This window comes from Oryctolagus cuniculus, chromosome 12 (genome assembly GCF_964237555.1).
Source record: "Oryctolagus cuniculus chromosome 12, mOryCun1.1, whole genome shotgun sequence".
Lineage (NCBI taxonomy): Eukaryota > Metazoa > Chordata > Mammalia > Lagomorpha > Leporidae > Oryctolagus > Oryctolagus cuniculus.
The window spans coordinates 78,252,033-78,277,505 of NC_091443.1; the positions used below are offsets into that span (position 1 = coordinate 78,252,033).

Sequence of the window (25,473 nt, forward strand, 5' to 3'; positions counted from 1 at the left end):
GTATTTTCTATCTCTAGATTAAATTATGTTTATTTCCGGTTGACTTTTTAAACATTTATTTATTTACTTGAAAGGCAGAGGTAGAGAGGGACAAAGGGACACAGAACGATCTTCCATCTGCTGGTTCATTCCTCAAATGGCCATGATAGCCAGGTCTGGGCCAAGCTGTAGTCAGAAGCTAGGAACTTCATCCTGGTCTCCCACATGGATGGCAGGTGCCACCTTCTGTTGCTCTCCTATGAGTATTAATCAGAAGCTGGATCGGAAGGGAAGTAGGCAGGACTTCAACAGGCACTCTGATACGTCAGCACTGAATAAGAGGTGGCTTAACCTGCTGCGCCATAACACTAGCTTCCTTGGGTTGACTTTTTTTTTTTTAATATTTTGTTATTTATTTGAGAGGCAGAATTACAGACAGAGATAGGGATAGAGAGAGAGAAAGAGAGGTCTTCCACCCACTGGTTTACTCCCCAAATGGCCGTAATAGCTGGAGCCAGCTGGATAGAAAGAGGAGCAGCCAGGACTTGAACTGGCGCCCATATGGGATTCCAGCACTGCAGGTGGAAGCTTCACCCATTACACCATAGTGCCAGCTTGAGTTGACTTTTAAAATTACATCTTTCAATACTTTTTCTGTTCTATTTGCTGAGAACTCTAGTTCAGCAGCACTAATTTATCACTGTGTTAGAGAAAAAAATTTTTTTGTGTGTGATTTTTTAAACTTTTATTTAGTAAATATAAATTTCCAAAGTACAGTTTATGGATTACAATGGCTTCCCCCCCCATAACTTCCCTCCCACTCCCACACCTCCCATCTCCCGCTCCCTCTCCCATTCCATTCACATCAAGATTCATTTTCAATTATCTTTATATACAGAAGATCGATTTAGTATATATTAAGTAAAGATTTCATCAGTTTGCACCCACACAGAAACACAAAGTGTAAAATACTGTTTCAGTACTAGTTATAGCATTACTTCACATTGGACAACATATTAAGGACAGATCCCACATGAGAAGTAAGTACACAGTGACTCCTGTTGTTGACTTAACAATTTGACACTCTTGTTTATGGCGTCAGTAATCTCCCTAGGCTCTAGGCATGAGTTGCCAAGGCTATGGAAGCCTTTTGAGTTTGCCGATTTCGATCTTATTCAGACAGGGTCATAGTCAAAGTGGAAGTTCAATCCTCCCTTCAGAGAAAGATACCTCCTTCTTTGATGGCCCTGTTCTTTCCACTGGGATCTCACTTGCAGAGATCTTTCATTTAGGTTTTTTTTTTAATTTTTTTTATTTTATTTATTTTATTTTATTTTATTTTATTTTATTTTTGCCAGAGTGTCTTGGCTTTCCATGCCTAAAATACTCTCATGGACTCTTCAGCCAGATCCGAATGCCTTAAGGGCTGATTCTGAGGCCAGAGTGCTACTTAGGACATTTGCCATTCTATGAGTCTGCTGTGTATCCCGCTTCCCATGGTGGATCATTCTCTCCCTTTTTGATTCTATCAGTTAGTATTAGCAGACACTAGTCTTATTTGTGTGATCCCTTTGACTCTTAGACCTATCAGTGTGATCAATTGTGAACTGAAATTGACCACTTGGACTAGTGAGATGGCATTGGTACATGCCACCTTGATGGGATTGTATTGGAATCCCCTGGCACGTTTCTAACTCCACCATTTGGGGCAAGTCCAATTGAGCATGTCCCAAATTGCACATCTCTTCCCTCTCTTATTCCCACTCTTATATTTAACAGCGATCACTTTTCAGTTAAATTTAAACACCTAAGAATAATTGTGTGTTAATTACAGAGTTCAACCAATAGTACCAGAACAACAACAACAAAAAAAAACTAAAAGGAATAAAGTATTACATTGTACATCAACAGTCAGGACAAGGGCTGATCAAGTCACTGTGAAAAAAATTTTTAAGACATTAAATATATGAAAACAGAGTTACAGAGAGAGAGGAAGAGACAGAAAGAGTTCTTCTGGTTCACTTCTCAAATGGCCAACAACAGCCAGGGCTTGGCCTAGCTAAAGCTAGGAGCATGGTACTCCATCCAGGTCTCCCACACGGGTGGCAGGAACCCAAGTACACAGCTACTTTCTGCTACTTTCCCAGGATCATTAGCAGGAAGCTGGATTGGAAGTGGAGCATCTGAGAAAAACCGACACTCATGTGAGATACTAGCATTGCATATAGTGGCTTAACCTTCTGTGCCACAATGCTGGCCCCTAGAGAAACTTTTTTGTTTCACATGTATTAGATAGCTCCTCTGACTTTACTTTTTGTCCTTTCATCGGCAGTTAACATTATATTTCTCAGTCTTCTCTATTCTGTTCCTTATTTCTAATATTTTATTTGTTCAGTAATTTGGATTTTTTATTAAGTAATTTAATTGAAAGCCAGAGTGGCAAAGACAGATAGAGATCTTTCATCTGCTGGTTCACGAATGACTGCAATAGCTGGGGCAGGGCCAAGCCAATGAATGCTAGGAATCTAGAACTCAATCTGGATCTTCCATGTGGGTTACAGGGATACAAGTATTTGAGCCATTAGCTGCTACCTCCCAGAATGCACATTAGCAGGATGTTGGGTTAGAATCAGAGTAGGAGGGGCCAGCGCTGTGGCGTAGTGGATAAAGCCACCACCTGTAGTATTGGCATCCCCGAAGGCACCAGTTTGAGTCTTGGCTGCTCCACTTCTGGTCCAGCTCTCTGCTGTGGACTGGGAAAGCAGCAGAAGATGGCCCAAGTCCTTAGGCCCCTGCAACCACATGAGGGACCTGGAAGAAGCTCCTGGCCCCTGGCTTCGGATCAGCAGAGATCTGGCCATTTTGGTCATTTGTGGAGTGAACCAGCAGGTGGAAGACCTCTCTCTCTCTCCATCTTTGTCCTCTGCCCTTCAAATAATAAATAAATCTTTAAAACAAAAAGTGATTTAAAAAAAAAAAAAAAAAGCAGAGTAGGGACTAGAACCCTGGCACTATGAAACAGAATTCGGGAATTCCAAACAGATTCTTAACCTCTGCACCAAACACCCACCTCAATTATTTGTTTTAATCCTAAATTTTTCTCCTTGGGCTTATGATTACCTTTCATCTCATTTTGTTATATTGTCTATGAGCTCTGAATGCATATTCCTAATAAATTATCAGTTGAAGCATGTGTGAGTACAATAGGAGTCTTTCTGTCTTCTGCATGCTATTTTTCTTCCTTCTTTTTGTGAATTCAATTACTTTGCTTTAGTATGCTTGCATAGCTGTCATTCTTTTATTTTTCTTTCCTGTGTTTGCATAGCTTTGCCCAGACCTTTTATTTGTCACATGGGTGACATTTTTAATTCCTGTTTCTTCACATTTCAGACTGTTTGCTTGATTTAGGTGGTATGCAGAATCCATTGAAAAATTATGTGGTTTTTCTTTTTTATTTTAATGTTGAATTCACCCTAATATTCCTAGAATAAACACAACTTACTCATTTTTATATGAATCTTTACTTATACTAGTGAGTCAGGATTAGACTATTAGGTTTCTTTGAACTATACAGACTTCTAATGCCCAAGTTTTACCTAGTTGGGAGGTATAGTAATCTATTCCCATGGCAGGAGGTTGAGAGGGGGGTGAGGGGCATAGCTAATTTCCCTATCCCTTGATTCAGTTTGTATTCCTGGTTCCTTTTCTTTTGTCCAGATCTTTATTTTTAATTTTTTTTTTTCGATTTCACTCTTTTTTTTCCTAATAAAGGAATGAGAATACTATTCTTTTAATTTGCTTCTCTCCAAGATTGGGTTTATTTGAGAATTCTCAGTACTTTTACTGAGATCCAGTTCACTCCTCAAGGTCACTTATTAAAATGTGACAGTTTAGATTTGACTAAGCTTATTACCTTCTTATAAACTGCCCAGTGGCCCATATAAAATGAACTGATGATTGCAGTTTAAAAGTCTTTATGAAGACAAACTGAGCAGACAAATGTGTTGTTCTTGCATCTGAATACCTAGAGATTCTGATGAGTCTGGTATGGAAAAAGAATTAGTAATGATCTGAGAGATCAAATAATAAAGTGGTTATATAAATAAGCCAATATGTCAAGCTTCAAAGTATCTTAACATCTGTCATGAATATTTTCTTACCAAAAGTATAAATAAAAAACAATTCCTAAAATAAAATTATTAATAATCTCTAATATATAATCAAATATATCTAAATTACTAGTCACAATATTCTTTTTTAATTTTTTTAAAAATATTTATCTATCCATTTGAAAGTCAGAGTTACACACAGAGAGGGAAAGGCAGAGAGAGAGAGAGGTCCTCCATCCACCAGTTCACTCCCCAGCTGGCCACAATAGCTGGAGCTGTGCTGATCCGAACCCAGGACCCAGGAGCTTCTTCTGGCTCTGCCAAGCGGGTGCAGGAACCCAAAGACCTGGGCCATCTTGTTCTGCTTTCCCAGGCCATAGCAGAAAGCTGAATCGGAAGTGGAGCAGCCAGGACTCGAACTGGAGCCCATATAGGATGCCGGAACTGCAGGTGGTAGCTTTACCCGCCATGCTACAGCGCCAGCCCCAGTCACAATTTTTTTTTTTTTTTTTTTTTTTTTTTGGACAGGCAGAGTGGACAGAGAGAGAGAGAGAGAGAGAGAGAGAGAAAGGTCTTCCTTTCCCGTTGGTTCACCCTCCAATGGCCGCCGCAGCCGGTGTGCTGTGGCCAGCGCACCGCACTGATCCAAAGCCAGGAGCCAGGTGCTTCTCCTGGTCTCCCATGCGCGTGCAGGGCCCAAGCACTTGGGCCGTCCTCTACTGCACTCCAGGGCCACAGCAGAGAGCTGGACTGGAAGAGGGGTAACCGGGACAGAATCTGGCGCCCCGACAGGGAGTAGAACCCGGTGTGCCGGCGCCACAGGCAGAGGATTAGCCTATTGAGCTGCGGCGCCAGCCCCACAATATTCTTAAGAATACTGAGGAACTATAATTTTAAATTAAAGAGCTGTAATTTCAAAATGGACAAAATGTATTCTTAATGGTATCTACTATCTGCTCATTTTCCAGAAATCAAAGTTTCTTGTAAACTCTGAAAACTCTGATAGTTAGAATCATTTAAATGAACTATTTTTTTTTTTAAGATTTATTTATTTGAAAGGCAGAGCTACAGAGACAGATACAGGTCTTCCATTCATTGGTTCCCTTACCAGATAGCCATAACGGCCAGGGGCTTGGGCCAGGCTGAAGCCAGGAGCTTCTCCTGGGTTTCTCATGTGGGTGGCAGGGGCCCAAACACTTGAGCTTTTCCTAGGCTATTTGCAGGGAGCTGGATTGAAAGTGGAGCAACTAGGACATGAAATGGCACAAATATGGGATGCCAGCATCCCAGGCAGTAGCTTTTACCCTGCTACGCCACTGCTTCAGTCCCCTCATCAAGATGTCTTATTTAAGGGGAACCACTGGGCAAGCTCAGTTTTATGGCCCTGAAGCAAGAATCGGATGCCAGGTACAGTTTCAGTAAAGAAACCAGGTTTTATGTGCATGGAGTGAGAAGAGACACACTTTCCAAACCATGTTGCTGATTTCCTGAAGCTTGATAGAAAAGACAAATATTAGAGGCACTGAGTATGCTGTTCAGAATTGATTTGACTTAATATGCCATGTATGATTAATAACATGCTCTGTGTAAGATTAAGGGCCATATATGTTATATATATATTCATATAGTGGATTATTTTACATAAAGTAATGATGTGTTATGTACTTCAAGAGTTTTATATACATGCTTATGTGCATGGAGTATTTTAATGTACAATCAAATATACATGTACTATTTTGATCAAGTATAAATAGTACTAATACATTATTGGTGTCGCTCCCCCATTCGCGGAGGAACGATACCGGACCCTGTGCTGTTCTTTTTGCCCAGCCCTTCCCGGGTTAGCTGCCGTTCCCTCACTCGCAGAGGAATGACGCCGACCCAGGTTAGCTGCTGGCTCCCCCGCCTCCGCGGAGGGGTGGCACCCCCGCCGCTTTCCCCACTTCCGCGGAGGAGCAGCACACCTCCAGGGGTTCCTCAGATGTTCCCGGTGCATACTCTCTCCTCCTTTATAGTCCTCTTCCACCAATCCATGCTCTGCTGCCCACACGCTGGCACGCTGCTCTCCTCCAATCAGGAGCAGGATCAGCTCCTGCAGCTTGTTAGTCAAATTGGTGAGGCAGCTGTGTAGAAGTTGCTTACTCTATCTCAGCGCCATATGATGGGAGATCAGATGCATAGAATTAGTCTTAGCAGTTCCAGTAATTTAGTCTAGTCTCGGTTGCTCCCCACAATTGGGATAAGGCATATAATACACAATGCACATACTGTGCTAGAAGTTTGTTTTTATTAATACTGACATAGTGCTTTAGGGTAAATTATATGCTTTTAAGTATAAGAATCAGGGAATAGCTTAAATAGAATTTCAGCTGTGGGTACTAGTGTTAAAGCAGGGTTCTTCCTTGACTGCCCTAAAGAGAAGTGGTCTCCATTTTTGGTTTACAAGATCAAATATACTACAAGGACTCTTCAGTTAAGGGGCTTGATTTCAATTAAACTGGTGATCTGTATTAATACAAGAATAATGCCATTTGGTCAATAATAATAAAAGGATGTCTGATTGATTGTCCTACAATTTATTTAAGTGTGATATCAGCTACCAGGATTCACTCAGATCACATAATGTTACACTTTTTTTTATAACTGAGGTATTTGAATAAATGGTAGAATTAAGATTGAAACCAGAAGGGTTAGGATCCCTTCTAATTTTAAATGATTGTGGGGCCAGCGCTGTAGTGTAGTGGGCATCCCATATAGGCACCAGTACAAGTCCTAGCTGCTCCACTTCCAATCCAGTTCCCTGCTAATGGGCCTGGGGAAACAGCACAAGATAGTTCAAGTGTTTGGGCCCCTGTACCCAAGTGGGAGACCCCAAAGAAGCTCCCGGCTCCTGGCTTCAGACCAGCCCGGCTCTGGCTGTTGCGGACATTTGGAGAATAAACGAGTAGATGGAAGATCTCTCTGTTTTTCTTCCTCTAACTTCACCTTTCAAATAAATAAATAATTTTTTCTTAGAAAAGGATCATTGTGATATTGCATTAGCAAATAAGAAGTATCATTCTGGTTTGATACGGGGAGAGTGGTGTTGAGAAAATTTTCTGGATATAGTTGTTGGGAATTCTTTAAAAAAAAGGGGGGGGAATAGGACTAGGTAAGTAGGAACAGCAGTATGAAATAAGTCTAGGATGTATTTAATTTTATAACAAAGACAAAATGGGATTTTGCGTTAGAAGAGATTCCTGAAGGGTGGCTTGATTCTGTTTCACGAAAAAAGTAGGTGGGTAATGACTAGAGGGGAATAATGAGTGTGAAAAAAAAAAGTGAAGAACTGAGAATCCTCCTCACACTCATTCTACTAGGTTAGTGTATATACACACACACACATATATATACACACACACATATATATGGAATAGCTCGTAACAAGTTTATAATTATTGTCTTTGTATTTTGCTCTCCAGAAAAATATGTCTTAATCATAATACACAGCCCATGAATATTATAGTTTTGACCACAAATAATAAGACAATCCCAATGTTTCAGGTTTATAGAAAAACATGCGACACAGTATAGCCTTAATCTACACGTATAAACAAGCAATTAAAAATATGGTGCTCTACAGAATGTAAACACCAGCTGATTCAGCCATCATTTACATATCAACAGATACTGTGATAGAACAATTATTGTATCTGAAGTATAATGTATAGCTAAGAATAGTCCTGTAGGCCAGCACCGCGGCTCACTAGGCTAATCCACCACCTGCGGCGCTGGTACTCCGGGTTCTAGTCCCAGTTGGGGCGCCGGATTCTGTCCCGGTTGCTCCTCTACCAGTCCAGCTCCCTGCTGTGGCCCGGGAAGGCAGTGGAGGATGGCCAAAGTGCTTGGGCCCCTGCACCTGCATGGGAGACCAGGAGGAAGCACCTGGCTCCTGGCTTCGGAGTGGTGCAGCGTTCTGGCCATAGCAGCCATTTTGGGGGTGAACCAACGGAAGGAAGACCTTTCTCTCTGTCTCTCTCTGTCACTAACTCTGCCTGTCCAAAAAAAAAAAAAAAAAAAAAGTCCTGTAATGATGTGTAATGCAAGCTACTCCTAAAAAAGAACCAAAATTCTACCATGCTGCAATGTTTGATGGAATTAGTAAGTCAATGAATGACTAAGTAATAATCTTAGTTAGGGGGTGAGCTCTTTGAATGTTGGTCATTAGGTTCTTACAGTTGAAATAATTTTTCAAATCATTAGTCATGGTTAATTTAAGTATAATGATGTAAGTACTATGACATAAGCATTGTGACATTTTTATTAAGTACTATGTTTGTTGTAGGTTTTGTGAGGTTTTATTCAAAACTTTTACCAGTTTATGACAGTTTAGGGTTAATTATGAGTGGTGGTGCTGGTTGTGGCATTGTGTTAAATTCTGGTGGGTTTTTATGTTTAATAGTATTTTTAATTTCAGAGTAATGCTTGTGGCATTTGGATATACTACAGTAATAGACACTGAAGAGTGTAACACTTTACATGGTTCTGACTCTTGGCCTTACTTTACCCTATTTAGGTTAATAAGTTGTGGTATCAAAGCATGGCTCTCTCTATTTTTTATTCCTGTTTGCCATTAATGTCATAAGATAAACTATGTCTGTCAAGCCAGTGGTTGAATTTGTGGCACAGAGCCAAGAAAAAGTACTGTTACACATTGATTTTTTTACTTAATACTTCTATTTCAGTTCATCTCTTCACTCCAGAAATGGCAAAAAATGATATCAAGAACAGAGCAAGAAGCCTATATCACTTTAAGAAAGCAAAGAAAATTTAGCTATTAATAATAATACTCTCTATTATCCCAATCAATCTCAATTAAGCAAAATAATACTCTTAGCTCTCTTTTCACCCTTTAGTATTTATTCTGAGCTGGAAGCTGAAGTTGTGTCTCTCCTTTCAGGATTATAGGAGAGTTTGGTCTGCCAATTAAAGCAAATTTTTCCATCCAAAGACTCTAAAAATTATGAATTTCCTTGACAGATGCCAGCATTGTGGTATAGTGGGTTAAGCTGTCATCTGCAGTGCTGGCAACCCATGTGGGCACCAGTTCAAATTCCAGCTGCTCCACTTCTGATCCAGCTCCCTGCTGGTGCGCTTGGGAAGGCAGCAGAGAATGGTCTAAGTCCTTGGGCCCCTGAACCCACATAGGAGACCTGGAAGAGGCTCTTGGCTCCAGGCTTTGGATTGGCTTTAGATCAGCTCGGCTCGGCTCCAGAAGTTGTGGCCATCTGGGGAGTGAATCATCAAATGGAAGATCTCTGTCTCTCCTCTTTCTCTCTCTCTCTCATTACAACTTCCAAATAAATAAATAAATAAATCTTTAAAAAAATAATTTCCTTGATAACAATTCAATGTATAATGTTTTCCTTTTCTTGAAAAGATAGATTTATTTATTTGAAAGGCAGATCTACAGAGAAGCAGAAGCAGAGAGAGAGAGAGAGAAAGATAGAGGGAAAGGTTTTCCATCCATTGGCTCACTCCCCAAATAGCTGCAAGGGCCAGAGCTGCACTGATCTGAAGTCAGGAGTCAGGAATTTCTTAAGGTCTCCCACATGGGTGCAGGGGTCCAAGCACTTGGGCCATCTTCCACTACTTTCCCAGGCCATAGCAGAGAGCTGGTTTGGAAAAGGAGCAGCCAGGACTCGAACTGGCACCCATATGTAATGTTGGCACTGCAGGTGGCAGCTTTACCCGTTATGCCACAGCGCTGGCCCCTATACTGTTTTTCTACTTATAAGTACTTTTTATAAAATGTGGAATATTTTATAAGCATTTTATAAATTTACTTTAGGCTGTATATGTTTTTTCCGCATTGTATTTGAAAAGTAGAGAGACACAGAGAATAAAGAGAAAGAGAGATCTTCCATGTACTTGTGTTCTCCTCAAATGCCTACAACAGCCAGAGTCGGGCCAGGCCAAAACCAGGAGCCCAGAACTGAGTCCAGGTCTTCCAAATGAAAGGCAGAGACTCATATATTTTAGTCACCTGCTACCTCCCAGGGTGCACAATAGTAGGAAGCTGGATCAGAAGTGGAGGAGCTGGGATGGGAGCCATTGCACTCTGATATAGGATGTGGGTATTCTGAATAGCATCTACCTACCTACCTATCTATTTTAAAGATTTATTGATTTGGAAGAGTTACACAGACAGAAGGGGGCGGGGGAGGTCTTCCATCTGCTGGTTTACTCCCCAATTGGCCACAATGGCCGGAGCTGGGCCAATCCAAAGCCAGGAACCAGGAGCTTCTTCTGGGTCTCCCACGCGGGTGAGGGGTTCAAGGACTTGGGCCATCTTCTACTGCTTTCCCAGGCCTAGCAGAGAGCTGGATCGGAAGTGGACTCGAACCGGTGCCCATTTGGGATGCCGGCCTGCACCAGCCCCCTGAATAGTACCACTGTGTAAAATGCCTTCCTCTTTTATGTAATTTAACTATTCTATTTTTTTTTTTTCAAGATTTACTTCCCGCGGCTCACTAGGCTAATCCTCCACCTTGCGGCGCCAGAACACCGGGTTCTAGTCCTGGTCGGGGAGCCGGATTCTGTCCCGGTTGCCCCTCTTCCAGGCCAGCTCTCTGCTGTGGCCCGGGAGTGCAGTGGAGGATGGCCCAAGTGCTTGGGCCCTGCACCCGCATGGGAGACCAGGAGGAAGCACTTGGCTCCTGGCTTCAGATTGGCGCAGCGCAGGCCGTAGTGGCCATTTGCGGGGGTGAACCAACGGAAGGAAGACCTTTCTCTCGGTCTCTCACTGTGTATAACTCTACCTGTCAAATAAAAAAAAAGATAACTCATTTTAAGAAGGAACAAGATAATACTGAAGATGAAGCCTGTAGTTGGCAGATTATCCACGTCAATTTGCAAGGAAAAAATCTTGCTTGTGTCCTAACTGAAGAGGACTGACAATTAACAGCAGCAACAATAGCTAAGACCATAGACTTTTTTTTTAATTTCTTATTTCAGGTAAACAAATTTTATATAATTCATATATACAGATTTAAGAACATAGTGATACTTCCCAGCCTACCCACACTCCCACCTTTCCTCCTCTTTCCTCTCTAACTCCCTCTCTTAATTTTTACAATGATCTACATTCAGTTTACAAACCGCAGACATTTTAACTGGTTTAATTTACACAATTCTGACTGAAAATTTAAAGTGAAACAACCTTTCTGCTCAGCAGATGCCAAAACTGTTGTATCCAAGGTAATTCTATGTTAGAGACTATTTTGAAAGGTAGTGACTGACAATATAAATTTTATAGCTGATCTTTATAAATTCTAATATTGCTTTTAATGATTATTTTAGATGTTTCTATAGTTTGTTCAGTAAAAAATTTGCATCCCAAATTATCATTTTATACTACGAGAAGTAAACTTTTCATTGCTTTTCAGCCTTCTGGCTAAGATCAAATGTAGTAAAATTTTCAGATTAGCTAATATTTGAATTTTAAGTTTTATGTGCAGTTTATCTAAAGTTAAAAATGGTGTCATTACATACATCAGTATTTAACCTCTGCATTCCAATTTGTACATACTTTGAAACTGTACTGCAAAACTATTGTGTGCTTCTTATACAATACGTATATTGTCCATTAAATTAAAAATATTTGAGAATACTTAAAAGAAAAACTGTTGGCCGGCGCCGCGGCTCACTAGGCTAATCCTCCGCCTAGCGGCGCCGGCACACCGGGTTCTAGTCCCTGTCGGGGCGCCGGATTCTGTCCCGGTTGCCCCTCTTCCAGGCCAGCTCTCTGCTGTGGCCAGGGAGTGCAGTGGAGGATGGCCCAGGTGCTTGGGCCCTACACCCCATGGGAGACCAGGAAAAGCACCTGGCTCCTGGCTCCTGCCATCGGATCAGCGCGGTGCGCCGGCCGCAGCGCGCCAGCCGCGGCGGCCATTGGAGGGTGAACCAACGGCAAAGGAAGACCTTTCTCTCTGTCTCTCTCTCTCTCACTGTCCACTCTGCCTGTCAAAAAATAAAAAAATTAAAAAATTAAAAAAAAAAGAAAGAAAAAAAAAAGAAAAACTGTTATACCCAGTTTACTTGCAGACAAGAGCAGAGCTTTTAATGAAAATTTTAAGTGGGATCAAGATCAAATAATTTATACTTTAAATTCCATTTTTCCATGAGCTTTTTGAAATCCCTCTATATATGAGCTAAATGTTTCTCTTCAAAATTTATATATTGAAGTCTTAATCCCAATATGACAGTATTCAAGGTTAGGCCTTTGGGAGATTAATTAGGTCATGAGGGTTGGGCCTTGATGACAAGGTGAATGTATGTGCTCTCTCCCTTTTTACACATACAAACACATACTGCAAAGACCCTATTAGCACACAATGAGAAGCCAATAGCTTACAAGCCAGGAAGCAGGGTCTCGAAGGAACCAAATCAGTTAGTACCATAATCTTGGATTTCCCAGGTACCAGAACTGTGAAAAACAAAGATTTCTTGTTTAAACCAATCAGTCGACAGTATTTCCTGATAGTAGGCCAAGCTGAGACACTGACTGTTCTCATAAGTAATACGATTGCATTATATTAGAAATATTTTAAGATTTATATTTTCCTTTATTCTGACTTGTTTTGTCATTATTCCAAATCATATTGGTTTATGTATTTTATGTTGATTAAATATATAAAGACCCTACCAGATTGCCTGGCACACTGTAGGCACTCAACTATTAGTCTTCATTTTGCTTTTCTTTCAACTAAACAATACCAGAAGCCCCTCCCACTTTAGTTTCTATAGTAATTAAAACCTTACCAAATATCTAATATCTAGCAATGTCAATACCCTCAGTTGGTATTCAAACATTGTGTTTCATGATAATGGAGAAGTCTGAGGTCTTTTTTTTTTTTTTTTTTTTTTTTTTTTTTGACAGGCAGAGTGGACAGTGAGAGAGACAGAGAGAAAGGTCTTCCTTTACCGTTGGTTCACCCTCCAATGATCGCTACAGCCGGCACGCTGCAGCCGGCGCACCATGCTGATCCGAAGCCAGGAGCCAGGTGCTTATCCTGGTCTCCCATGCGGGTGCAGGACCCAAGCACTTGGGCCATCCTCCTCTGCCCTCCTGGGCCACAGCAGAGAGCTGGACAGGAAGAGGGGCAACTGGGACAGAATCCCGCGTTCCGACTGGGACTAGAACCCGGGTTGCCAGCACCGCAGGCAGAGGATTAGCCAAGTGAGCTGTGGCGCCGGCCAAATCTGAGGTCTAATGTCAGCTTACTCTATTCACAAACAGACATGAACACAGTAACCAACAGGTTTATCTTTTTTTTAAAGATTTGTTTTATGTATCTAAAAAACAGAGTTGCAGAAAGAGGTAGATTCAGAGAGAGACAGAAGTAGAAGCAGAGGGGTCTTCTATCCACTGGTTCACTCCCCAAATGACTGCAATGGCCAGAGCTGAACTGATCTGAAGCCAGAGGCTTTTTCTGGGTCTCCCATGCGGGTACAGGGGCCCAAGGACTTGGGCCATCTTCTATTGTTTTCCCAGGCTATAGTAGAGAGCTGGATCGGAAGCAGAGCAGCCGGGAGTTGAATCAGTGCCCATATAGGATTGCCGGCACTGCAGGCTAGGGCTTTAACCTACTGCGCCACAGCACCAGCACCCCAATAGGTTTATCTTTATTTGAGACATAAACTTTTCTAACACTAAGTCTGCCCATGAAATTAAAATATTAAGCATCATTATGCAAGTATATTATTATTATACAAATTTCAGAGAGCATTTGGTAAAATGGCCTTTTATGTGATTGAGATGAAAGTGTCATTATGTTCTTTCAAATTGCAAGGTGGAGGGGCCAACATTTTAGTATTGAAGGTTAAGCCACTGCATGTAATGCTGGCATCCTACATGGGCGCCAATTCAAGTCCCAGCTGCTCCACTTCTATCAGGTTCCCTGTTGATGCACCTGGGTAAACAGCCAAAGATGACCCAAGTGCTTGGGCCCCTGCCTCCCTCATGGGATACCCAGAAGCCTGGCTTCCTGGCTGCCTGGCTGTTGTAGCCACTTGGGAAGTGATTCTCTCTCTCTCTCTCGGTCTCTTCTTTCTCTATAACTCTGCCATTCAAATAAATAAATCTTTATAAATGAATAAACAATTTAAAATACAATAAAATGCAAGGCAGAATATGTCTATTATGTGATAACCTGTATACAGATCAACCCGGACAATAAGTAAATTAAATTCAGAAACTCTTCAACATCGGGGCTAACATGTGGCATAGCACATAGGTAAAGCTGCTGCCTGCAGTGCCAGCATCCCATATGAGGACCAATTCGAGTCCCAGCTGCTCCACTTTTGATCCAGCTCTCTGCTATGGACTGGGAAAGCAATAGAAGATAGCCCAAGTGGGAGACCCAGAAGAAGCTCCTGGCTCCTGGCTTTGGACTGGCCCAGATCTGACCATTGCGGCCAATTGGGGAATGGACCAACAGATGGAAGACACCTCTCTCTCTCTGCCTCTCTATAACTCTTTCAAATAATAAAAAAGAAACCTTTCAACATCCCCAATTTTAGATTTAGCTGTTTGTGTTTCCTGTGCTAGCTATTTTCCCCTAAGTAAAGATGTCTGCATTACTAAGGTCCACGGAATTTAAGTTTGCTTACAAAAGAAAAACTTTTGAGAATAGATGGATGGTATTTGTGTGAAAAGCTGACTATACAATAACACCTCTGATAATCAATGTTTTTTATTAAAGAAACCTTCTGGGGCCAGTGCTGCGGTATACTAGGTTAAGCCTCTGTCTGCAGCATTGGTAACCCACATGGTTGCCAGTTCAAGTCCCAGATGCTCCTCTTCTGATCCAGCTCCCTGCTAATGGTCTGGGAAAGCAGTGGAAGATGCCCCAAGTGTTTGAGCCCCTACACTCATGTGGGAGACCCAGAAGAAGCTCCTGGCTCCTGGCTTTGGATTGGCCCAGCTCTGGCCATTGCATCCATTTAGGGAGTGAATAAGTGGATAGAAGACCTCCCTCCCTCTCTTCCCCTCTCCCCCTCTCCCTTTCTCTCTGTAACTCTGCCTCTCTAATAAATAACAAAATAAATCTTTTTTAAAAAACAACAAAATACTCTGGGAGTAGATGGTTAGTTTAGCAGTTAAGAGACCCATATCCCACACCAAAGTACCCAGATTCAATTCTTAGCTCTGGCTCTGACTCCAACTTCCTGCCAATGCAGACCCTGGAGGCAGAGGTAAGGGCTCAAGCTACTGAGTTCCTATCATCCACATGGGAGACATGGATTATATTCCCAGTTTCTAGTTTGGGCCCTGGCCCCAGCTCTAGCCATAGCAGGCATGTGGGGAGTGAACCAGTGAATAAGAACTCTTTCTCTATGCTTCTCAAATAAATAAATATTTTTAATAACAAAGACAAAATTTTAGACAAAAAGCTTCAGAAATCATGAGGTACAATATTGTAAATATTCAAAAATATTATTCAAGTAAACAACTTCTAATTGTCTTTTCCAGCAAACTGTAAAACCTGAGAGGTTTTTGCCTTTAAAGTATTTTCTGTTATTCACTATCTTCTTCCTAGAATGAGAAAATTTTTATTTTTCTTCTCTTCACACCTGCTGCCAATCAAAATCGAACCTGCTGTAGATTGTTTATACTTAATGACTCATTAAACATACACAAAAGAGAATGATGATCACATTACTTAACCAGAATATATATTTTAGAGCCACTATTTCTGATTTTAATAGCAAACAGATAGCTTAGAATGTACCAGACAATATTCTAAGTACCTTGTATTAACTCATTTAATCCTTCAAACAACTCCATGAGATAAGTATGATGATTATTCTCATTTTCCAGCTGAGGAAACTGATGCACAGAGAGGCTAAATAACCTGCCAAGAATCACACAGCTAATAAATGGCAGAACTGGGATAAGAATCTTGGAAGCTGGGCTCAGAGTCATAATGCTGCTTCCTACTTTGCAATTAGCACATCATTTGAAACTGGGGATAGGAAAAGAGACCCGAAATCATTCTTTTTTTTAAAGAGATTTATTTATTTGAAAGTCAGATTTACATAGAGAGAGGAGAGGCAGAGAGAGAGGTCTTCCATCCGATGGTTCACTTGGCTGAAACGCCCGGAGCTACGCCGATCCGAAGCCCAGAGCCAGGAGCTTCTTCCAGGTCTCCCACATGGGTGCAGGGGCCCAAGGACCTCAGCCACCTTCTACTGCTTTCCCAGTCCACAGCAGGGAGCTGGAGCAGAAGTGAAGCAGCTGGGACAAGAACCGGCGCCCATATGGGATGCCAGCACTTTAGGCCAGGGCATTAAACCTCTGTGCCACCGGCCCCAGATAAAATAATTCTTAACCATACTTTAAAGTTAACCTTGATGGTAAAGATGACTCAAGACCACCTGGGTTATCTAGAATAAGAATGTTAGAAAAAAATTATATAATCTCCCCAACAGGTAACTTTTCTAAATCCCTGGGAAAAGCAAACCAGGAAAACCAATTTTCTGAAGTTACTGAAATCTCTTTTTTAATGTTTATCAAATTAGTTTTCAGGAACATTTGTTGATCTTTTGAGAATACAGAAATAAAACTAATAATTTCTCACTGTAAGGGTCTCATAACCTAGAGGAAACAATTTTTTAACTTAAATTTAATATGATAAATACTATAATAGAGATGAGCACAGAATACTGAGAGAATATAAGAAATTCTTCTCCTAATCTTGACTAGGGGAAGAATTCAGGGAAAACATCTTGAGAGGAACCTTCAAGGATGAGTATTTTACCAACAGGGGGGAAAAAGAGAATGCCCAGCAGAAAGAAGACAATGTGTAGAGAGTTTTTAAGAAAAGAAAGATCACAACATGACCTAGAGAGTAAGTATGAATATCTCAGGAACGTACCCAGGAGACAAGGGAGGGCATTTCATGGATGAGGGACAAAGACTAAGTGGTAGGCCTGTGCCAAATCAAAAAGGCCAATTTAAGAAAGCTGGATTTTTATTCTAAAGGCAATTGGGGAACCACTGAATAATTTTACAAGACAGTAACACAGCATATTATGTTATGGGAGCAGCAGTGCAAAAGATACAGTGGCTAAGATCTGTACCCCAGAGTTTTGAGTTCCGGCTTTGCGACTAACTGAGTAAACTTTGAAATACTACTTAAGTGCATATTATTTAATCTCTCTAAGCATCAATTCATCAACTGCAAACCCAGGATGATAATAATATCAATTTCATAGGATTATTGATAGGATTAAGTAAGATGACCCATTTAAACCACTTATGAAGGACTTCATAAGTTCTTAGTAGATGGTAATTATTCATCAACTAGCAGTAGCAATGTGGAAATGGATTAAGAGAGACAAAAGAGGAAGCCAGGAAATCACTGAGAGGGCTATTCTAATAATCAAAGACATAAGCAAAACCTAAACTACAGAAGTGATTATAAAGGTGAAGAAGCCAGTGGATTCAAAACATTGAGAAAAATATTCTATGGCCAGCGCCGCTGCTCACTAGGCTAATCCTCCGCCTGCAGCGCCAGCACCTAGGGTTCTAGTCCCAGTCGGGGCACCAGATTCTGTCGGGTTACTCCTCTTCCAGTCCAGCTCTCTGCTGTGGCCCGGGAGTGCAGTGGAGGATGGCCCAAGTCCTTGGGCCCTGCGTCTGCATGGGAGACTGAGAGAAGCACCTGGCTCCTGGCTTCAGATCAGCGTGGTGCACCGCAGTGCGCCAGCCGCAGCAGCAATTGGGGGGTGAACCAACGGGAAAGGAAGACCTTTCTCTCTGTCTCTCTCACTGTCCACTCTGCTTGTCAAAAAAAAAAAAAAAAAGGAAAAGAAAAATATTCTAGGGTTTCAGAACAGTGTTGGATGAGAGTGAGGAATGAGTCTGGACCACTTTATAAAATTGTGGTCATGTTCTCTATGACACAGAAAGCAAATTGGACATTCCACAAACAGATAGCTTTCACTCAGCAGATTAAAAACAAAATTCTTTTATCGACCCTTCATAAATTCTCTCCTTCATTTATCTGTGGCACCACTTATTTATTTAGCTACTTTTGTTGCTATTCATTTCACCTTGTGCTTTTCAGTGTCTTCTTTTCCTTCCCTTCTTCAAAATGTTAGTGTTTCCAAAGCCGGTGTTCTCAATGCTTTTCTCTTCTCCCTTTCTAGTCTCTGGGGTGACTGCATCTACTCCCAAGATATTAATTAGAATTCACTTGTTTACTGATGACTTCCAGATCTCTATTTCTGGCTCAGACCACTGCCTCTGCTTCAAACCATGTACAGTACATCCACTGCATACACTGGAATATTCCAAGTAGAAATTCAATATATCTAAAACCAAACTCACTTTCCTGATAACTGCCTAACCTTTATATGAACCAACTAAAAAGCAAACAAACAAAAAAAAAAGCCTTTCCTGGGCCCAGTGTTGTGGTGTAGCAAGTAAAGCCACCAGCTGCAGTGCCAACATCCGATATGGATGTCGGTTCGAGGTCCAGCTGCTACACTTCTGATCCAGCTCTCTGCTGTGGCCTGGGAAAGCAGAAGATGGCCCAAGTCCTTAGGCCCTGCACCAGCTGGGGAGACCTGGAAGAAGCTCCTGGCTCCTGGCTTCAGATTGGCCCAGTTCTGGCCGTTGCAGCCATTTGGGGCATGAATCAGCAGATGGAAGATTCTCTCTATCTCCCCCCCCGCCCCGCTTCCCCTGTTGCAGCCATTTGGGGAGTGAACCAGCAGATATAAGACTTTCTCTCTCTCCCTTTCTCCCCTGCCCTTCTGTAACTTTGCCTTTAAAATAAATAAAAAAAGTTTTTTTTTTTTTAAATAAAACCTTTCCTTCAGACTTTCTCTCTCTCTCTTTTTTTCTTTTACAGAGAGAGAAAGAGTTATAGACAGTGAGAGAGACAGAAAGGTCTTCCTTCCGTTGGTTCACTCCCTTAATGGCTGCTATGGCTGGCACTGCACCGATCTGAAGACAGGAGCCAGGGACTTCCTCCTGGTCTCCCATGCGGGTGCAGGGACCCAAGCACTTGGGCCATCCTCCTCTGCCCTCCCGGGCCACAGCAGAGAGCTGGACTGGAAGAGGAGCAACTGGGACTAGTATCTAGCGCCCCAACCAGGACTAGAACCCGGGGTGCCGCACCACAGGCAGAGGATTAGCCAAAGTGAGCCACGGCCACGGTGCTGGCTTCTAACTCTCTTTATATTTATTTATCTATTTATTTATTTATATTTTTGACAGGCAGAGTTAGAGAGAGAGAGAGACAGAGAGAAAGGTCTTCCTTTGCCGTTGGTTCACCCCACAAGTGGCCACTACAGCCAGTGCGTGATGGCCGTCGCACTGCGCCAATCTGAAGCTAGGAGCCAGGTGCTTCCTCCTGGTCTCCCATGCGCGTGCAGGGCCCAAGGACCTGGGCCATCCTCCACTGCACTCCCGGGCCACAGCAGGGAGCTGGAATGGAAGAGGAGCAACTGGGACAGAATCTGGCGCCCCAACCGAGACTAGAACCCGGGGTGCCGGTGCTGCGGGCAGAGGATTAGCCTATTGAGCTGTGGCGCTGGCCCTAACTCTCTCTTAATTCCCATTGTGTAACTACATATATTATGCTTCCTCTGCAATTTTAATCCAAACTTTCCATATACTTACTGCTTCAAGACAGTCTACAATTTATACTCAAGTCTACTTTCAGTACTTTTATGACATTTTTATGGTATTATTAGATTCTGAAATATATCCATTTTCTAACATTTCCATCCAAATGAATGCCCTCAACTTCATCTCTAAATTTCTTTCTTTCCCCATCATCTCTATTTTCTTTCCCAACACTAATCTTCCAAGTGTATCACGATGCTAATTCTCTCTATCACTTGAGCCATCACTATGTGAGCTATCATTTGCTGTCTTCCAGGGTGTGCCTTAGCAAGAAGCTGGAATTGGTAGTGGAGCTGGGACTCAAATGCATGTAGTCTGGTAAAGAATGTAGGCATCTCAACCAACAGCTTAACCACTAAGCCAAATGCCTACCACCACACCTTCTTCTTCTTCTTTTTTAAGACTTATTTGAAAGAGTTACACAGAGAAAGGAGAGGGAGAGAGACAGAGAAAGAGAAAGAGACAGAGAGAGAGAAAGAGAAAGAGAGAGGTCTTTCATCTGCTGGTTCACTCCCCAATTGGCTGCAATGGCCAGAGCTACACCGATCTGAAGCCAGGAGCCAGGAGCTTCTTCTGTGTCTCCCAGGCAGGTGCAGGGGCCCAAGGACTTGGGCCATCTTCCACTGATTTCCCAGGCCATAGCAGAGAGCTAGATAGGAAGTGGAGCAGCCTGGACTCAAACTGGGATGCCGGCACTGCAGGTGGTGGCTTTACTTTACAGTGCCAGCTCCACCACCATGTCTTCTTCTTTTTTTTTTTTTTTTAAGATTTATTTATTTATTTGAAAGTCTGAGTTACACACAGAGAGAAGAGAAGGAGAGGCAGAGAGAGAGAGAGAGAGACAGAGAGAGAGAGAATCTTCCATCTGCTGGTTCACTCCCCAGATGGCTGCAATGGCAGGAGCTGCACTGATTCAAAGCCAGGAGCCAGGAGCTTCTTTTGGGTCTCCCACATGGTACAGGGGCCCAAGGACTTGGGCCATCTTCTACTGCTGTCCCAGACCATAGCAGAGAGCTAGATCAGAAGTGGAGTAGCCAGGACTCAAACTTGAACCCAAATGGGATGCCGTCACTACAATGGGCGGCTTTACCTCCTACGCCACAGCGCTAGCCCCAACTATGTCTTCTTAATAAATGTATTCTCACTCTCTAGCACTATGATTGCTTAATAAATACTTTTTGAATAAAGAGATGAATACTGCCATCAGATTAATGCCTGAAAGATGTAAGAGGGCCAGGTGTAGTTAAGACACTGTTAGGCATGTAGTTAAGACATTCTAACAATGCCTACATCCATATCAGAGGGCCTAAGTTTAATTCCCAATTCAGCCACAATTCTACTTTCTGCTGATGCACACTTTAGGAGGCAGAAGATGATAGCTCACATAGTTGAGTTCCTGCCACCCACATGGGAAAGCTGTATTGAGTTCCTGGCTCCCAGATTCAGCCTGATCCAACCTCAGTTACTGTCAACATAAGGGAAGTGAATTGACAGTTAAGAGATTTTTCTTTCTTTTTTTTTTTTTTTTTTCTGTCTCTCAAATCAAATAAATTAATAAACACAAATTTTTAAAAAAGAGTTCTAAGAATATGGAGAATGGGAGTGCTGGTTACAATAAGGGTGAAAAGTGACTTCTAAAGAAAAAAGGGTAAGTAAAATTATTATGAAGGGTAATGGACAATCAGAAAGCAGAATAAAGATATGAATAAATTAATTTATGTATTAACTATTTCATTCATCTGAAATTTACATGGGCAAGGCAAATAAATAAGATTATTAAAACACTATACCTATCCTCATGGATCTGTATTATAGTCAAGAACTGAGGGCTTGGTGGAAAACAGGAATAAGACAGTAAGGCACTAAATAGTACTTTTGAGTCTAATGTTGAAAACATCATGACACATTTGGAAGATCACAAATCAGCTTCTGGTCCACTCACCTTTGCAATTTAGGTCTGTAAGTAGCAGTTCTCAAACTTTATTGTGAGAAAGGAACACCTGGGATCTGCCTCTACTGTAAAATCTTCAGTCACTCAGTCATAATTTGCCATATTTGAGTTCCTTTAATACTTTTCTTAACAATTCATTTAAACTTGTTATATATCTCTCAAAAGATATCCTAAACAAGGGGTTTGATGATACATTCTTTTTGGAATATAAATGAAATAAATACATAACCATGACAAAGATTTATCTATACATATCAGTGGATGCAAAACAGTTTAGTATGCTCTATTCAAGAGTATATGCCCGACAAACGCCCCACCATGCAAGAAATTTAACAATATAAATTGAAAATTTCCAGGGCAGTGAAGTTCAGAAGTGTGCTTCCTAAGTACTCACATAGATTTCTGGTATCTTTTATGGATTATAAAATGATACAAAAATGTTCTTTTAAAATTAATGTTCTAAATATTATAAAATGACTCACAAAAATATTTTTTAAATTGTGACTTTTCATTTTCCAGAGTGTTGCATCTTTTATTCTGGTACTTAACTGTAAGAATATTTTTGAGCTGACACTGAGCCAATCCCCGACAGCTAAAGCATCAAACTTAAAAGGCAGCAGCAGTTAGAACAAAATGAAGATAGATCTGTGCTCTTAACCCACAATAAAACACTCGTCTATTTTATTTAGAATTACATTTGATTAAGACTGATAATAGAGTTCAAAGGTATAAATTTGATAGTGCTTTCTTTTCCTTCAATCTCAAAGCAATTTATATTAATAGGTAAAAATACCAGGGGAATAATTGTAACTCAGCAAGATCTATTCCTGAAAGGTTTTTGGAAACTCATAATCACAAATAGAAAAGAGGTTTAAAATATTTCACTAAATGAAAGGCTGTACCTTTTAAAAAAAACAGCATTCTGCTCTTAATTATGATTTTACTCAAATGGTTAAGAAAATCAATTTCTACCTAAATACTCTTTGAATGGATGTCAGTGTTTCCCAAAGTAGCTGTATATGTTTAATCTCTAGTCACATTAAACAAAAACATAAATGAATGACTGTGGTCCTTGATCTCTACATCACTTAACTCCACTGGAAATTTACTTTACTACTTACTGACATAAAGCACTACATTGTCTGGATGAACGATCTGTTGCAACAGTCTCCTTAACTAGTCTCCCTGCTTCACCCCTTGCTCTCTAGTCTATTCTCTACCTCGCAGCCGGAGAAGCCCTGTTTAAAATGTCAGACTGAGCACTCTTCAGCTCACAGCTGTCTAGTCCCTATCTCAGAGCAAAAGCCTTTTAAGTGGCACACAAGATTCCTCAAGAAAAAAATCACCCCAAGCCTCAGTCGATGTGTTATTACTCTTCTCTCACTTTGCTCCTATGACACCAGCTTCTTTGCAGTTGGCTTAAAAACACTGGGTATTTTCCCGACAGAGGCTGTTCCTTTTGCAGACTGCGCTTCCCACTGCTATGCATATGGCTCTACTCTATTACTTCCTCGAGGTGTCTGTTCAAACCTCATCTTTCAGGACAGCCTTTTCACAATCACCTTATAAACATAATCCCTGCCTCCCCACCCTCAGCCACATTTCTCATCCCCTTTCCCTGCTTTGTTTTTTGGCCACAGCGCTTCCCATTCGACAAGCCATGGCTTTTGTTTACCCCAGGAGTGTGAACTCCTTCTAGGTGAACATGTTTCTTTACTGTATTCACTGCGGTATCCCGGTGCCAGGAACGTGCCCAGCACATAGTAGATGTTCAATAAATATTTGCTTAATAAACAAGCTGCATCACTTCCACTTTGGGACTTTCCTCCTGAACCCTACTGAGAGCTACAAATCACAGCAGGAGTATATCCTCGAATTTCCCAACGGCATTTGGCGTTTGCGAACTCGCATGCAGTATCTTTTGTCTGGTCAATCGGTCCCTCTGGTTTTTCTTAGATAGTAAGGTGGCAGTAAAATTCGGAACTAGTTTGCAAGGAAGAAGGAAATCAGTCATGCGTAAAACTGATTTTGGATTATTTGATTCCTACCCGTAAACCAATAAAGAAAATACCTTCTGGGTGTATACAGTTTCTGCTCTTGAAGCTAAAGAAAATAAACAGTATTGGTTGCCTTTGCGGGGTGGGGGGTGGGGGTCGCGGAGCGGGCTTTGAGGCGTGAGAGCCCCGCGGTCCTCCCCGTGCCTCAACTCCCGTGCAGTCCAACTTACTTTGGGGGGGCGGGGAGGCACGGTGGGAGGTGTCGGCCAGCGGGTGTCTCCTTCTCACCCTATTGTGCAGCGTCTGGGCAAGGACGTGCGGTGGGCGAGCAGGGGGTGTGAAGGGATGCTGAGTGCGGCGCCAACTGGCTCCTCACACAAAGTCGGGAGGCGAGGGCTCGGCGCGGGGGTCCCGGGGGCGAGCGGGCGCCGGGGCCGCGCGCCTCGGACCGCAGCCTCGGCCCGGGGCGCGGGCGGGACGCGGGCTGCGTGGAGTTAGGCCCGGACAGAGCCCCGTGGCCTCCCGGCGGCCGGGCACACGGGGCCCCCCGCGCACCCCCACTCACCCCGCTTCCCCCAATCCCGGCGCCCTTCTCGGTTACCTCGAACTCTCTTCAGCGAAATGGGATCCTTCTCCTGTTCTGCTGACATTACAGACCGCAAAGCATGACTCCCCCCAGGCCGCGGGAATTCGGTCTCTTTGATGCAGCGGCGGCGGCTCCTCCTCCTCCTCCTCCTCCTCCTCCTCGCGGGGCCGCTGCGGCTGCGAGGCGAGCCTCAGAGCCGAGGAGCGGCCGAGGGCGGCGGGGACGCGGGCCGACTTTGCAAAGTTTGGGAGGAGGACGAGGCCTCGGGGCGGCGGGCGGCGTGCTGGGGGCTGCTCGGGCTCAGCGGCGGCGGCCGGGAGCGCGGCCTGGGGGCGGCCCCCCGCCCGGGGCCGGCATGTGTGGAGGACGAATGCGCCGCCGCCGCCGCCGCCTCCTCCCACTCCTTCTTCTTCTTCGCTGCCGCCGCCGCCGCCACCTCAGGAGCCGCTGACAGGGGAGGCAGGAGGCGGGCGGCCCGGCCCTGGCGGCGCACTCACAGCGCCCTCTGAAGAGGAGGTCTGCGCTCTTCGCCGCTCTCGAGTCGCAGACACAAAAGCCCCCAGCCTGGAGCCGCCTGCAAAACCCGCTCCTGGGCGGGCGAGGGACGTGGCGCAGCCCCGCGGCTTCCCCGCCCTGCGCTCCCCAGCCCCGCGCGGGGACGGGCTTCGGGGGGCGGGGGCCGCTGCCTAGTCCCGCGGCGCCTCCCGCCGCCGCCGCCGCCGCCGCCGCCGCCGCCTCGCGCTCCGCCTCGGCCCAACCCCCACGGCCCGCGCGCGCCTCTCGCTTCGCGCCGGGGCTCGCGGGCCCGCGGCTCTTGCAGTCGGGGCGGGCAGCGCGCGCCGAGGGGCCGCCCCGCCCCGCGCCCGGCGCTCCCTCACTGCCCGCCAGGCCCGAGGACGGCCAGCGCCGCGGCCGACGCGCCCCGGCCGGGCTTCGGTGAGGAAATGCCAGCTTCGAACTTCGTCGGAAGCCCCGGCAGGCATCTTTGCCTCGCGGTCAGGGATCTGAAAGAGGAACGTACGAAGCGAGAAAACTTTGTAAGCGGGAGCCGCGGAGTTCTCGGCCGGCTTGCGGAGACACCATTTCTTCGACTCGGTGCCCGTAGCCTGGACACCTGTTTGTGGAATGCTCCCAACTTGGTGTTTTAACGGCTTGTCTCTTCAGGAAAG

General features: G+C 43.5%; 1 protein-coding gene across 1 annotated transcript in view; it reads right to left on the minus strand.

Annotated features, from left to right (window-relative positions):
- The window catches only part of PYGO1 (pygopus family PHD finger 1), a 50,868-nt gene extending 26,417 nt beyond the window's left edge, over positions 1–24,451 (minus strand). The window contains exon 1 of the mRNA XM_008268969.4: positions 24,320–24,451. Within this exon, the coding sequence (XP_008267191.1) occupies positions 24,320–24,368 (49 nt within the window). The 5' untranslated portion in view covers positions 24,369–24,451. The remainder of the gene's footprint in view (positions 1–24,319) is intronic.
- Between the last annotated feature and the right edge of the window lie 1,022 nt (positions 24,452–25,473).